The sequence below is a fragment of the Ostrinia furnacalis genome, unplaced genomic scaffold (genome assembly GCF_004193835.3).
Source record: "Ostrinia furnacalis isolate ACB-3 unplaced genomic scaffold, ASM419383v2 OfSCF0710, whole genome shotgun sequence".
NCBI lineage: Eukaryota > Metazoa > Arthropoda > Insecta > Lepidoptera > Crambidae > Ostrinia > Ostrinia furnacalis.
Window position 1 is genome coordinate 1,311,940 of NW_021130949.1, and position 16,096 is coordinate 1,328,035.

Here is a 16,096-nt window from a genome sequence, read left to right on the forward strand (position 1 = left end):
GCAATCACCCGTAGATTACAGGCTATTACGGCTGAATGTTAACATTAACAAACATGCTACAAATTCAAGGTTGAAAACATCCAAGTGTTGTTTGTATGCGTAATAAAACAATAGAAATATGAATAACAAACCAGCGCATATCCTCGCTCAGGCAGACCACTGTTCAAGGAGACATTATATTATATGAACGACGTAGTGAACACCTTTTTTACATCATAACAAGTGAATTTGTATCTAAATGTCGTTGACTGTGACATATTTTGTATTGTGAATACGAGTACTTTTCCTTACTTTTCCTTTAAGTAATTAAAGAGAAAATTGCGACCACCACAAACATGCCAAAGTTCTATAAAAAAGTTCATTGCACCCGTTTGTAAAATTCCAACTTTGGAATTATATAATATTATAAAAGTCGATCTTTTAACACAAAATAAAGTTAATCCTACATCCAGAGTTCATGTTTCGGGCTCATACACAAAGTGCTCCGTTAAATCATAGTAGGTGACGGATGGTAACCACAGCGTTAATTTTCTCGGTGAAGAAAATTAACTCACGACGCTACATTATAAATTCATTGTGAGAGAATTATTAAAGGTAAAACTTTGACACGGACTTGTCTTGGGTAGCAGCGTTTATGACTTGTTTACGATGTTATTGGCTCAGGATTTGCTTGATACTCGTTCAAGCTAGAGAGAGCATTCTGAATCTTGCAATCTCTGAGGAGCTTATTAATTTCTAAGCACAACATACCTATGCACATTAGATTTCGTGGATTAATTAAACTATTCATCGTACTCCACGTACTCGTTGCAGCTAAGTGCAGAATATTAGCAAAGTTTATGTTATCACCACTTTGTTATCAGGTTATGCATTTTGAACAGTGCAAGCAGTACATACTAGTAAATGTAAGGGCGAAGTTCTGATTAAATGGAATATTGAATAAATTTTTAGAATGAACTGTCTTCATTTTGGGTGCATCCACTACATCGTTGCTTAAGATATAAGTAACTATAACTACTAATTAATTTGTGTTAGCCATAAAAATACTAAAATATGTATTCTTCTGTCTTAATAAACAAATATTATACTAGGTACCTTAGAGCCGTAAACCTTACGAGGTTTTGTACTGTACTTATACCTTATACAAAATAATGTAATAAAACATTTTTAATGCATGCAGGTTTTATTGTGTATACTTATTGGGAAATGTTCATAAAAATAGCACTCCATTGCGAGGAAAATGAAAACTGCGTGAATTTGGTGGGTACAAACCATTTGACCCCAAAAAAATAACTTCATCGTGGCTTCGATTTGATTTTATCGGCGATACTGTCGTCGTAATAATTCATGATCATTCAGTAGTTCCGGAATGGTGAACGCGACGTCGCCCCACTTGTTTACATTTCGATTCCGTGCGGACGAACTCGTGGACTACGACTACAAAGAAATGGAAAACAGCTCACGTATAAAGGGAAAATGTGTACGTTACGTTATGTTGACACAATAGTACTACTATTCAAACATGTTAGCAACCGAAAACAACTCGTAACTCCTGTAACTACAGTTTTCAGGCGAATTTCTCGTATGTTCGCAAAACAATCATAGTGATAATAATTTTCATAGTTTAATAACTAACTGTACAACATAACCAACTTTCACACTAGGAACTACATGCACAAGTATGCTCGCAAAATAATGGCATTTGTTTTATAGGTTGTTTTAATATTGACTAATGATAGAGCAGCGCTTTAGTACTTTCTGTTGCAAATGATACACTAACATTTTTCACTTTTACTTTGTATTTTTTATCACACCTTTATGAACATAGGTTTTAAGCGTTGTAAGTGCTGATTCGTTGCGCTTATATGGGACTTAAAATTTACGTAATTTGTTGAAACATTTATTAAATCGCGATTATAAAGCGAAATTTAACAATTTAATAGAAAATTGTATAAATGTATGTGTACAATGTAGAGACGATGGCCGTTGGGGCAGGAAAGTTCTCGAGTGGCGACCACGGGCTGGAAGACGTAGCGTGGGCAGGCCTCCTTCTAGGTGGACCGACGATCTGGTAAATGTCGCGGGAAGAGCCTGGATGCGGGCAGCGCAGGACCATTCATTGTGGAAAACCTTGGGGGAGGCCTTTGTCCAGCAGTGGACGTCATTTGGCTGAAACGAACGAACGAACGAACGATGTGTACAATATTGTAGGCATTTGTGCTTATAAATACCCAAAGGTAAACTACATACTATGGGTTCAACATATAAATAACATGCTTCATACATTATCGTCGAGGTAGAACATAAAGTATGGATGGGTAAAATTTATATGCGATTTCAATGTTGCTCCCATAGTAAAGGGTTTTGCCTTCGTAAATATTGTGCACGCTGAAATCAGTGCCCTGTTTTGTATTAACAAAGCAGAAATCTGCCGGCTATTAAAACAATTTGATGAAGGTTGATTTAGGTGTCCATTCATGTCAAATTAGTTATTACTATATCAATTAACCAGAGACAAACAAGACAGTAGTTGAAAGCGGGGCCTTTATCACGGCTTGACATAGTAGCGCTCGGTCGGGGCCCCCAGGGACGCTGCGTGATGCTAACGTCCAGACAATTTGATCACCTGCCAAGTAACAATTAACTTAACTACGTTACACTTTAGCTTGACATGCTTAACATTTATTCAAGTATTAAAGCAAACAAGGTTTTGAGCAATGGCTGTCTAGAAATAATGCACCAGCTGAATGATCCACACTTTCACACTTTCGCGATTTCTAATTTAGAGTCTTTTAGACTTTTATGAAGTTTTATTATTATATTTTTTTATAAGCTTCAAGAAAATTTACCATGCCAATTTATCTCACACACTGAATAAACATCAATCAGCCAGCAGATTCCATTAAAGGGTGTTTTCTCTCAAAAGAGAAACTCATTACGATTCGTGATTTTCAATTAGGGTTAAGGCCGCACGACGCTTCGACGTAACTCAGTTCCTTTTTTTCCTTTCCTTTCAAAATGTCTGAAAAACTTGGGGGCGGTACCCTAAGCCTCCCATCTTCCACTGCCTCGCTGCGTCACAACGCACTGTATGGGCACGCGTCTTTCGCATATTTATTTATTTGAAAATCTTTATTACACAAAAACACGGCAACTTAACATACCATAGTTAGATTGTTTTATTAGTCCTGTCACATTCAAAATTGTACGTGTTAGTAAATTATTAAAGCTTAAAAATATTTTACTTTCATTCAAAGGTAGGGAAATTACTACATAATTCTACGTAACTATCTCTATCCCTTTATAAGCTTTTACCTACTTAATCATAAAACTATTAATAACTAATTACAATGAGCTTCAATGTTGAATTCCGCTTTGTTGTATCCGTATTTAGTGCTTCCTTTTGTGTACAAACGTCAATGTGTCAATGTGCTGCTACATTTCGTAAACACGATGCGTAACGTAAACGTGGCTAATATGATCCCGGTAAACAATAGCGTCAGAGACTGTGCGATTTGTAAACAAGGAGATGTTAGTAACGATTACGGTGCGCAAGTAGGTAGGTGTGTGAGACTGATATTGGAAGTTGAACTGGATCACGAGTGATGCGACTCGCGGCGCGTAGAGAGCGCTCGTGAATGGGTGTCTCCGTCTTACAGAAGTGTTACTATTTCGTTTCCCGCCGGTCGGTTAAGCTCATAGCTGAGACGATTTGTTTACACACCGGTTTTCCGCAAGTCGCGTCGAGATTACTGAGATTGATATCCCGTCACACAAACGCGATAAGAGAGTCGCCTCATTCCGTGTGTATAAGTGCCACAACATCCGTGCTATTATACTTTTTAGTATCTTCGCTGCCCTAGTTCGCAAAGTTTGGTCGTTTAAAAGTGTTTGTGGGGAATTAATTTATTTTTATGTTTTATATCTTACTTGTGGGTCTTCGTTACACAAAATGAAAAAATGAATGGGAGAACAGCCTACCTAAATAACCGAAAATATCCAGATATGGCAACTAGTGACAGCAATTTAGTGATACTTTTACCCTTGATATGGGTACTAGTCATGTATAAAAGATTTTAAGTAAAAGTATTGCCTTTTGTTTTAAAAGGGTTAACAAAACAGTATATTTCACTTGGTCACTTTTCTCTACCTACGTCAGTAAATATGTCAGTACCACACACGCGTGCGGTAAATTGTAAAAACTTTGGTCCGAAGACAAACCCTTGTTACAAACATTATAATTGAGGCAGTTACGTTTGTGGCTTTAAATTAGCCACAGTTGGCATTTTAACTTAAACTGCCGCAAAAGCCGGCCTGTCCGCTTGAGCCATTACTGAAAAGTTTAACATTGTATGGGAAGTAAACTTCTTCTTGTTTAGTGAAATAAAAAGCAGTTGGTTAAGTGCACAGCGAACGATATAAAATGAGAGGAATTATGAAGAGGTATTTGTTTTTATTACTACAACGTGGAACTGGTTATAATTGATAATAATGACGATGCAAGTTTAATTAATAAAGAAATATTGAGCTTTATAATGACTAGGTGATATGAAAAGTAGAAGCTAATTATTTTTCATTTGTTATTATGTCTAATTATGTAGCATTATACCTAGTGTGTTTGATTTCAATGTTTTCAGATAGAAAATATTTTCATGATTTCTATTAGAATTTAGCTTATCAGTCTGAACATAGCAAACGTGCTCATTTAGTCTCAAGGTATGGAAGATGTCTGTGTCGAAGCATGTTAGTGGTGATACGATAGATAGATAGCTAGATAGATAGATAGATAGATAGATACCTAGCTTCGTTGATTTGAAATCTAGCTAATATACGTGCTAGAAAAGTATGTGATCATTTATTGTATCGATAAGTAACTTCGTTGTATTAATTGTTAATTATGGTATTTATATATGTAAATGTATTACGGCGATGAGCAATAATAATAAGGAGGCGGCAATACAACTTCATAATGTTTCCAATTATTGTCGTCTCCGCCCTGTGTAAACAAAGAGAAAAAACAGATGTTATCACTCCCATGTAAAAACCTCTGAACTAACTAATGCTTTGCTAATCCATCCGGTATTCCTACTAATCCGGATATCCTCTGAAGACCGGTAGTAAGTAGTGTTACGGAGCGGTGGTATCGTTGGTTGCAGTGAGAGTAAGAGTGGCGGCGACCGGCTGGCGACGCCGCGGATGTCGCTGCTCGGCAAGCCGCTCAGCTACCGCGCCACGCGACGCGACGCGCGCTACCGCCGCCTACAATCCAAGTTCTACAACTTCCTTGAAAGGCCGAGGGGCGTCAAAGCTGTCCTCTATCACATGATTGTGTAAGTCAACACACCCAATAGTACTCCACTCTCTTATGAAGGCTGGACCTGCAAAAATTGCGCAAATGAAAAAGGTTTATAGCATTTAAAATAGTAACAAGAACTATTTACATGTGTCCCTGAAAGTAGTAATAAAACTTAACATGGTGACTTTAGTTTCTTCTTCTCTTCGTTTCTTTATATGTACCTACATATTTCCTAACGTTAAACTTTAAACTTTTAAAACTATTTCACATAATATTTCGCCAGATGATTGGCGTACTATTTGTCTTATTTTCTTAGCTTATAGTTAATTGAAATATAAAAAAAAATATCATGGTCCTAAAGTATTGACTGTTTCCGCCCATTACATTTTCTCTACACTTCCAGGGAAATCGTACAGGATAGAAAGGTTTTTTCCATTCAAAACTTTCCTAGGCAAACAGTTATTGGTCCAATTGGTAAAGCTGTCCCAACCCTTTTCGTCTGTGAATTTTATTCCTGCTCAACTTTACGACAAATTCGAAGACACGAAATAACTATTGTTTGCAAGCAATATCTTCAAGGAAAGTTATTTCGAGCGCCTCCCGCTCAAACATTAATTGAACACGTGTGTTTGATTTGTCTGGATGCAAAGTGGCACACATAAACATAATATTATGCCAGAATCTAGCGATCATTTCTGGGAACAAATATTTAGTTAAGTATATTCTAATTGAATGTTTAATTGCGTATTCAACCTCCAAGGAACCGCAAACTGAATTAAGGCGGGTCGCTCTCGAATATATTGACTTTGCGTCGAGCCCCCTACGGGTTCAAAAGTTAGGGATTAATTTCTCAGTCTTATAGGCTGGGCTTATTAAAGTTTAATTGGCCTGTGGAGTGGCACCCATCAAACGAGTTCGCAGAACTTTTACTAATTATTTTTTCTTACAACATTATCTTAGACATTCTAAGCACTTAATGTTTGCAGGTTTCTGATGGTGTTCATGTGTTTGTCGCTGTCAGTGTTCTCCACTATTGAGGAGTACGAAGCGAAGGCTGGCATTGTGCTGTTCTACATGGAGACTGTTGTAGTCATTTGGTTCGCAATAGAGTTCTTTCTAAGGTTAGTACTAACATACGAGTTTGTATTATTTAAAATCGCTCAATAGAAGATTCTAAAACTCGTTACAACTTTCACATACAACATACGCCATAAATTCTTGAATGACTTTTTTTTTAAATACTTTATGTCCTTGGAAATCACTCAATAGCTAAAGATTAAGGGAATTGGCCCAAACGGAATGCCCGTACACCTACACAAACGCGCGTGCCAGTTTTATCATAAACATCTTATACGTTATGGTATAAATGCGGTAGTAGTTTGTGCGGGCAGCGACCGCCTCGTCTTTTTGCAAGAGCTTTTTAATATACGCTCTACCTACAGTTTTAAAAACGCACTATGGATAAAATTGCATTTTTCATCATTGTTTTACTTACAAATTATGGAATGATTGACATTGACATTCCATACGTTATTCGGGTAGTATTTTTAAAATAACGTTACGCCTTCCAGTGGGACTGCAATAAATGGAGCGAAATAAAACCGCATCAAGTTTTTTTTAATGTTGACAAAGGAAAGTAACAAAAATCCGAATAAGGCTTGGGCTACATTATATCTACAATTTATTAAAATACCAATCCTAATCAATTTTTTCGCGCATGGTGATCCTACCGCGTGGGCTGAAATTATACGTAGGTACCTAGTATACCTACTCGTAGTGCGCAAACAGTGAGCACTCGTAGATAAGCTCCGAGAGCTTTCGCGTGAAGTGATTCGTCACTCAATGTAGACGGATTGCTTCGCTTCAACAGGCTTACACAACATTATTTATTTATTTCATTTACACGCCGAATAAATACAGTTACTGAACTAAACGTTCCTCTAAAACAGACGGCAAGAAGTAGACGTAGTCTTGAAATTGATTGTAAATAATTATTTTATCTAGAAACAGGTATCCCATTAACATTAAAAATAAGTTATTTTACGAGTAGGTATACGAATACCTTCTACTCGCCATTAATGTCAAATATGATAAGTTTGAAATAACACTTCTGAGTTATTCAACAAAATGTTTGCTACATTTAACTTGCATAGCTAATTATGTGTCATGTCAGTTCTAAAAATATAATTTCAAGAAGTTGCACAATTTTGACTCATTTCAAGAGTCCGGCCGTTTGGCCTCTTTTAAAATAGACTGGATTCGAGACACTAAAAATAAAATTAAATAATAATAGTGGCTACTACTCAGCCGGCTCTACAAAGCGTCTGTATTTGCGAGCGCAGTCAAAGCTGAAGCCGCCCCGTGTAATGATCCTATTTCCCGGCCGCACCGCAAGCCGCCGCGTGGCCTGCCAAAGCGAGAATTCGTGTCCCACTGCTAAGTTACACACTCAATACGAAATAGAACTCGACAGAAGGAATTAATAAGGACTAAATTTTATATAATTAGTCCAGTAGAATTAGATTTTAAATCGGAAATAATTCCTACAAAAGATTTTATTGCTTTAATGGCTTCATTGGTTGCCCATTAAGACTCTCCTAGGTTTTCGACGTGGTGCATCGGTACTGTGGTACGTGTTATTGGCAGCGTTTTATACCTAATCCGAGACGATCTAACATCTGTAATAATGAAAAAGCATAAAAATCAAATTTTACCGTATAAGGGTGAAGAAGGTGGTAAAACTCTACAACAACATTGGGATTATGATGATTTCTTAGTGGAAGACAACTCATCTTTGACTCAGAACCAGCCCTTGGGCTCGAGTGAACAAACCACCATACCTTCATACACCAGAGAATCGGGCAGATTACGCAACATACCCAGAGTCGATTATAGGGCTTTCTTTTAACATTATTAACAGATTGAAGTATCAATTGATGTCTGTCAATCGGGGGAGGATTGTTATGTAGTTATAGCTACGTATGTACGCATGTATACGGTGGCTGCGCCCACCGTCCTTTTTGATAGAATAAACAGTGTGCTAATAGCAAGCAAGCGTTTCACTCGTATCCCTCGTAACGGACTTAACAATGATGACCAAGGGCCCTGAGATTTGATAGAACTAAAAAGTGTGAAATAAAATTTATAATAAAAAAAAAAACAAGCTTTATGCTGAAATGCAGTTGTACTAAAACGAAAAAAATAATTGTATGCTAGGTTCAAAGAATTTCGAAAGCTTGTAGCTCAAACAGAAAAAAAGAGGAATAAATTCCATGCGCGATTTATTATTATTTATTTATCGAGTTTGGGTTTGTTGGATTTGTCTTTTCGAGCACTTTGGTGCTAAATTGTATTGTAATTGAACCAAGGCTCTGAGATTGAGATACTAATAATAAAAAGTGTAAAATAAAATTATAATAATAAAAACTTTTTTAAAAACAAGCTTTCATACTGAAATGCAGTTGTACTAAAACGAAAAAAATAATTGTACTTATGCAAGGTTCAAATAATTTCGAAAGCTTGTAGCGCAAACATAAAAGAGGAATAAATTCCATGCGCGATACAAGCTTTCGAAATTATTTGAACTACAAGGTTTTTTTTTTTTATTATCATGTGTTAACGGATTAACGATTAACGTTAACTTGCGTTAAATCTTTCGAAATGTAACGTTTTAACGTTTAACGAAGTTAATTTTTTTATTAACGGTTTAACGATTAACGAAGTTAACTATTTGATTAACGGTGCCCAGCTATGCCTATAGCCTTCCTCAATTTATAAGCTATTCAACACAAAAATAATTATTTCAATCAAACTAGTAATTCTTGAGATAAGCGCGTTCAAACAAACAAACAAAAAACTCTTCAGCGTTTTAATATGAACTTGTTGTTGTTGATTTTTGGCGTCGAACCTTAGACTAGGCATACTGCTAGGAAACGTAGTCGTGCAGGAGGATACAAGGAAGAGGGATAGCCACAGTAGGTAACACAGAGTCGATCAGGTGAGTGCCAGGAAGAGGTGCAGCAACCGCAGTTAAGGAACGGCTGGGACGAACAAGGATAGGCGCATCCAGCTCGTAAGCCTTGATAGGGTTACACTAGTTGAGGCGCTCTTTTTCAAGACTTGGAAGCCTGCGGGTAACGAGCCATTGGATTAAATGCCCTTCAACCGTCAGGAAGACCACTTTTCGATAGGGTAAGTCCTTCACGCGGTATAACCGGAAAACCGAAAAAGCGCCCCTTTCGAGGGCCCCCACCACTTAAGCACAACTCCGTCGAAGTCGAAAACCTAGGAGAATCTTTATGGGCAACTAATGAAGCCATTAAAACACTAAAATCTTTAGTTGGAATTATTTCCGATTTAATTCATTTTTTTGTTTAATTCTACTGGCCTAAATACACTCCATAGTTTTCATAAAACCACGTTTTGTTGGTGTAGTAAAACTACTGAGTTTAAAGTCAGTAAAGGATTAACTTGAATATCCTTATGTGGTTTCCTTTAGCATTTACACACTTGTGTCTAAAGAGGTTATTTATAACTAAATCTTAATAGCAGTCACTATCCATATCACTACCTAACTATCCTATAATTTGACATTCAAGTAATTCTGAAGACGTTTAATGTATCTTAATACTGTCTAGATGTGTTCATAAACTGTGTCTAATGTAAATATTTAAACTACGAACATCAAACTTTTAGTTAATATAATAAATCCGGCTGCGACTGTTGGTTTACAGTGTATGGATGTATTTAATCTGTACGTTAACCTTTCTGTACACCTACCTACATATTTAACACGAACAACCTTGATGAACTAATCAAAACTAGAAAGAACTTTTTGTTTGTACAGGTTTGCTAAGACAGTGAGTTAACTTTTTAATGTTAAATTGCTCCTTTTAATATAAATTAATGATAGACCATGAATTGAAGTACCTATGTTTGTCATCAGGTCGTTTGTCCGAGTAGGTATTAAAAGCGTTTGAGTGTTCAAAATTCTAGCAGTTTAATTTGTGATTCTAGTTCTTTCTTTAGATGAATAAAATCAATGTTCTAAAATTCTGTTAAATTTTACCAACGCAATTTCAAATAAAAACCAGCTTTTAATCATCATAGTAATTTCATGAAAATTAAGCGGAGAGAGATTTTTTTACCTTCATAATGAAATTCCTTACCTATCCAATATTGAAAGGTGATTTCTATTACTCTTTTTCAATTACTTTTCCTCTGACTCGGAAATTAGAAAGTAATAAAGTATTTTAANTATTTTAATAAGTTTTCTTTCCCGTCCTTTGTGGCGGCGAATTGATCGAAGGATAACTGACATTGCGTGTTATTCCACAGGTTGTGGTCATCAGGATGCAGGTCACGATATCAAGGCTCAATAGGTCGCCTCAAGTTTTTGAGGCGGCCTTTTTGTATAATCGGTAAGTAAATACTTAATTACGTTAATATAAATAATAGTCAACTCGTAAACCTAAAAAAAGAACATTCTGTAACTAAGTAATTTTAACATCCCAAAACAATTTTAAATGGGCTTTTCTAACCTAATTATTTCTACAAGCTTAAGCCAAACGGCCGGTATGATAATAAATTAATTTGTTTAAAAACGGTTACAATCTACTACCGGTTTATGGGTGGTGTTACTTATTTATCATATGTAATGTATCTGATACCCTGTATTTTAGGAGGTTTATGGAATATATACCTACTCGTATGTGTACCTATCATATACGCGATTCATTCGAGATGAACTTTCGCATTGAACGAATCTTTAATTCGCAACATTTACCAAAATAAAGTGAGTATATAAAAAGTTTATAGCATCGTATTGCGTGTTTATTGACGGCAAAATCTTACACAATATGAACAAACGACATGAACTGTCTTATACCGTGACAGGGATAGCGAAACAAATATCATAAAGCTGGTATGAGGCGAAATATTAGGTGCTGTAGATTCGCATCCAACAGTACTTTCATCCTCAGCATTTCCAAGTAAAAGTCACGTTCCGTCTATAAACCGTGACGAAGTGACCCTATTTCAGGTGCGAGCAATCTGCTTTGACCTTCGCATTTGGGCCTCCTTCCCCTGGCACTAGTTTCGTGCCACCGCCATTTCACTCTCTGGGGAGCCGGCCCGCCCGAGACCGTACTAACCGCCAAACATAGCCGCACGATATTCCTACTGGGGACAATAAAATGAACCTACCCAAATTATTCAACCGCCCTTCCATTATTAATGTGTCACTTCTTTCCACTTTTCGCTCGTTTGGCGTGTGACGCGAATGAAAAGTGTGCCTGCAGCCGTGGCGTTGCGACCGTTAAGGCAATTAGGTAGGTAGCTGAATATCAAATAAGGCTATTTTTGGAAGTACACACACCAACCAAAATTTCACCTTGGTAGATATTCATAGGATTAAAAAGAAGTGTAAGCTGTTATTTAATAATATTACTAATTCCAACGACATGATTATTTTAAACACCTACTTTTTTACATTCAATAGGTACGATTAAGATTCACTTAGGTTTTTGTGTTTCACGAAAATCTTTTTAAACGTTATTATATCAAATTTTTCAAAAGCGCTGATTGTTTTTTTTTTATATCAAATCAAATAAATATAAAGTAAAAATAACATACGAGGTTCTTTTATTTCAATTGATTTGCCTATTATATTCTAAGAATCTTTTAAATACAGGAGGAAAATTCTATCGGTGGCTTTGCGATGAATATGATATTTGAATGCCTACTACTCGTATGCTTTGATCAAAGTAACTTGGATACGTTCCCAGGAAATACGAAATAAGTACATTTATTCGATATGAGCTCAGTAATATAATTTCCATTCTCTTTGAATTCAATGAATGAAGCGCTATTTGAGTAAAACTCTTGTGATTTATTATTGAGACATTGTCACAATATTTTTATCTGACTCTACATATTTACAAACTGTTTTTATGCTCAATAATACAGATGAAAATTTCTACCTACAATTAATACTGTACTTCTACCACGCGTACCATCGATAAATTGTAGAGTCAAAATTTTTATCTACTTTTTCAACTTATAAGTATTATATCAATCTCTGTTAAAGACAATCCGAGTAAGTTTCCGACACAAACTTTTCTTCTGCTGTAACAATGATACCTAACTTAAATCTATACCTACTTAGTTCCGGCCACGCAGAGTCAAATGACAGTGTTTATTTTAAGTAAAGAGAAGATTTAATAAAAGTTATGCCTTTTTTACGTTTTAATTAAAGTAGATCGAGGGCAGTTTAAATTCCTGAAATCAATCCTTCGCATTTAAATACTTTAGTAAATAAGTGCAAAGTATATATCGATACGTTTATTTGATCGAATAATACTTTGTTCAGATGTGACCACGATCCTGGCGTCTCTAGTGGTGCTGGGCATGGGCTCGTCGGGGCAGGTGTTCGCGGCGTCGGCGCTGCGCGGGCTGCGCTTCTTCCAAATCCTGCGCATGGTGCGCATGGACCGGCGCGGCGGCACCTGGAAACTGCTCGGCTCCGTCGTATACGCACATCGGCAGGTAAGTTCATTGAGATTTGGCAAACATATCGACTTTTCTGGGAAGGACGAGCCAGATGCTTATGTTATGTTACAGACCTATTAATTGTTTGACCCTTTTAATGAAAATCAGCTTACTGTACTATTTATATCATTGCGACTATCTATGTAACTCTTTCTGGCATTATTAATGCAAATATAACTAACACAAGACCTTGACAGACTCGAAATTCGTTGATACTCTTAGTAGCAACCATCTGCAAAATTTGAAAGTTCTGACAAAAAGCGAATAATTAGGAACGAAATAAAAACAAATTGCTCTCAACGTGAGTATTACAGAAATAGGTATACCGTGTGCGAGCACGGGTTGGGTAATTTTTCAATCTCCTAACGAATAAGTAAAAAAACTGAACAAAGCAAACATTTTACTTACTTACAAATTGGAGCGAATGGTGACCCTATTTTGTATTACCGTCAAGCCAAAACCGCTAATAAGCTTCTGCTATAAGCGCTGCCACACATTAGGCTGCCACAAGTCGTGGCGGATGACATATTTCATGCATTACTCGTAGTGTCATAGCCTGAAGTGACTAGATTAATTCCATGTGGGCAGATTTCCTTGAAAGCTCTCATAACATCGTCATATTCACAAAAACATGTCGAATTCGAAAACAAACTTAACCCTACTTAGTAGCCGAAATCTTGGGCTGAAATGTTACATACAAGCTGAAAATTTTATAGGTTTAATTGCCATCTGACGTAGTCGAAACATTTGAGTTTTAAATTCGTTTGACGAGCCGTAGGATACTGCTAAATACATATTTAAGGCCAGTTATCCTGAACAATCTCATAGCAACATCGTAAGTAGGTAGTCACTTAGAACATTGGATGGGGGATGGTTACTCAAACCATCAAAATAATTAATCACATTTATTTCCATACTCAAATCTTATTTCAGTTCCATTTTATATCGACCAGTATTCATCTTAATGACCGAGTATACGGCCGTATACTAAAACGTGTTGTTGGCAAAGCAAACTATTAAAATATGGGTATGTCAAACAATAATTTTGACATTAATCTAACCAATAACTTACAGTATATGTTATATGTATAGGAAGTCACCAACTCTTCAAGTACGAGCAGAGTACTCGAACAACAAGGGTCGGAAACCGTTAGGTATACTAAATATAGTTACTGTGTGCTTTGTTTCACTGAACTAAAACGAACTCAAACAATACCCAAGAAATACATACTGCATTTGAACAATTCGAAACTAATCTAATAGATATGTGCAATCTGGTCAAAGTTATTTATTACGAGTAAAGTTTAGAGAAAAGATTGAAATCTTCACACCTTACTCATTTTAATTTGCACTTTTGCACTAGTCACTGCTTTAATTATTCAGTTGTTACGCTACAGTTAATTTACAAACGAAAAAGTTTAAAAACTAAACGGGGTATTATTAATTAAATTCATCAAGATAAAGTCAAGTATCGCTACTAGTCTGAAATAATTGAGTCCAAATTTTAGTAAAATTATTCTCATTAATAATTGATTTTGGTAGGATACGAAGCGAGTCAAAGGTACGACTACGAGCCTTGAAGAAGAAAATTACCTTAAATATTTAAGCCAGAAAGATTTTCTCAAAGGAAGTCCTTACTTTATAATTAAAAATATGATTTGCTATTCGCGTTTCTGTATACTTACGAGGTGTACCTACTTAATGATAAAGATAAGGAAAAAAGTCATGGGGTACACACACACAAAGCTGAAAAAACACTTTCAAAGTACGAGTAAATGTCAATAGAGCTTAAAACGGTAAAAAGCGTAGCAAAAACTTATTCAAAACGTAGTGGTCGTTACGTTGTCCAAGTTTCTTTTTACACAATTTCATTAACCGCAACGCCTGCTCAACTATCTGGAGGAGTAATTTATGAAGCTTGCTTGATAAGTGCTAAAGGAACTGGAACGTTTTTCAAGAAATTTACATATCTAGGTCACGACAACGGAATTGCGGACGGAACCTTAATCTACTTAGTCCGAGTCCGTGCGACGTGCAATAACACGCGGCATTGTGTCCTTAGGCAACCCTTCATTCGGACATATTACTTTCCAGCAACTATAGCTCGCACATGAAATACAAATCAATATTTATTAGATATGCCTTTTAAACTGATATTTTTATGGTTTCAACAAAATGCATTAAAATTTAAGTCTCAAGTAGGTATTTCTGAACGTCTTAAATGGATTTTTATACTAAACAAAAATCTTTTAACGAGTTTTTTATAACTTTGTTAATATTGCTTAGTCTATTTTCAACTGCCGTATGAATGAGTATACAAGGTGTTTCGAAAGGTCAAACTGTTTGATCGATAAATTTGCAATTAGGCACACCACGTGTGAATGATTGCATCACTCACGAGGGCCGCTCTGCTGAAAATATAAATGGATTTTATATTAAATCGCATTGTCAAGAGCCTATTGGGTCACTGCATGTTACAATTTTAATAAGTACCTGATTACCTCGATTAATTGCTTGAAAATCTAATGTTATTAAAATAACAATTAGCTCCAACTATACAGATCATTGTTAAACCAATACCAAGGATGTTATATGACGCACATAAACAATATACTTACTTTGTGTAGTTTTCAATTTAACGCGAAACAATTAGCAGCCTGCTAGTAGGTAGGCGCAACGCAAGTGGCAACGACCACTAAGGCCCCCTATCATCCTGAAATTGCCATGCCCGAGCAAGTCCTTCATTAACTCACCAAGTTAAATGCCATTTAATTTGTGTTATTACATTTCCAAATCGATAAGATTAATCATCTTAAAAGCTGTCAGAACCGAAATCATAACTGTCATCTAAACAGTTAATGCTTTGTTTTTGTTACTTATTTCACCATTTATCAAATGGCCCAAGAGCTCGGACGTGATATTGCTTATAATTTACGTTAAAAAGATGGTTTGAAATATCATGTTTCCATAGAATAAGAATATAAAACAAGTACGAGTAAAATGATGAACTACCAGTCTTTATTTGATATGCATTTATTAATAATTACGGACCATAGACGTTGAATATTGTAAAAACAGATGTTCATTGTTAACTGATTTATTCCTTTACTGATTTATGTTGAACAGAAAACCATCTGTTAACTATTTTTGAATGTAATGATTAATGGAAGCAATCTATGTTGTTATCGTTAAATAATAACATGCACAATTTTTCTACATCTTCTTAGCAGTAATATTTTGAATGTAAAATGG

General features: G+C 35.9%; 1 protein-coding gene across 5 annotated transcripts in view; it reads left to right on the top strand.

The window, feature by feature from the left end:
- The window catches only part of KCNQ (KCNQ potassium channel), a 46,449-nt gene that overhangs the window by 8,260 nt on the left and 22,093 nt on the right, over positions 1 to 16,096 (top strand). For all 5 annotated transcript variants that reach the window (XM_028300427.1, XM_028300426.1, XM_028300429.1 and 2 more), the window contains exons 2-5: positions 5,157 to 5,330; positions 6,283 to 6,417; positions 10,634 to 10,716; positions 12,666 to 12,841. In XM_028300427.1, the coding sequence (XP_028156228.1) occupies positions 5,197 to 5,330; positions 6,283 to 6,417; positions 10,634 to 10,716; positions 12,666 to 12,841 (528 nt within the window). In that variant the 5' untranslated portion in view covers positions 5,157 to 5,196. The remainder of the gene's footprint in view (positions 1 to 5,156; positions 5,331 to 6,282; positions 6,418 to 10,633; positions 10,717 to 12,665; positions 12,842 to 16,096) is intronic.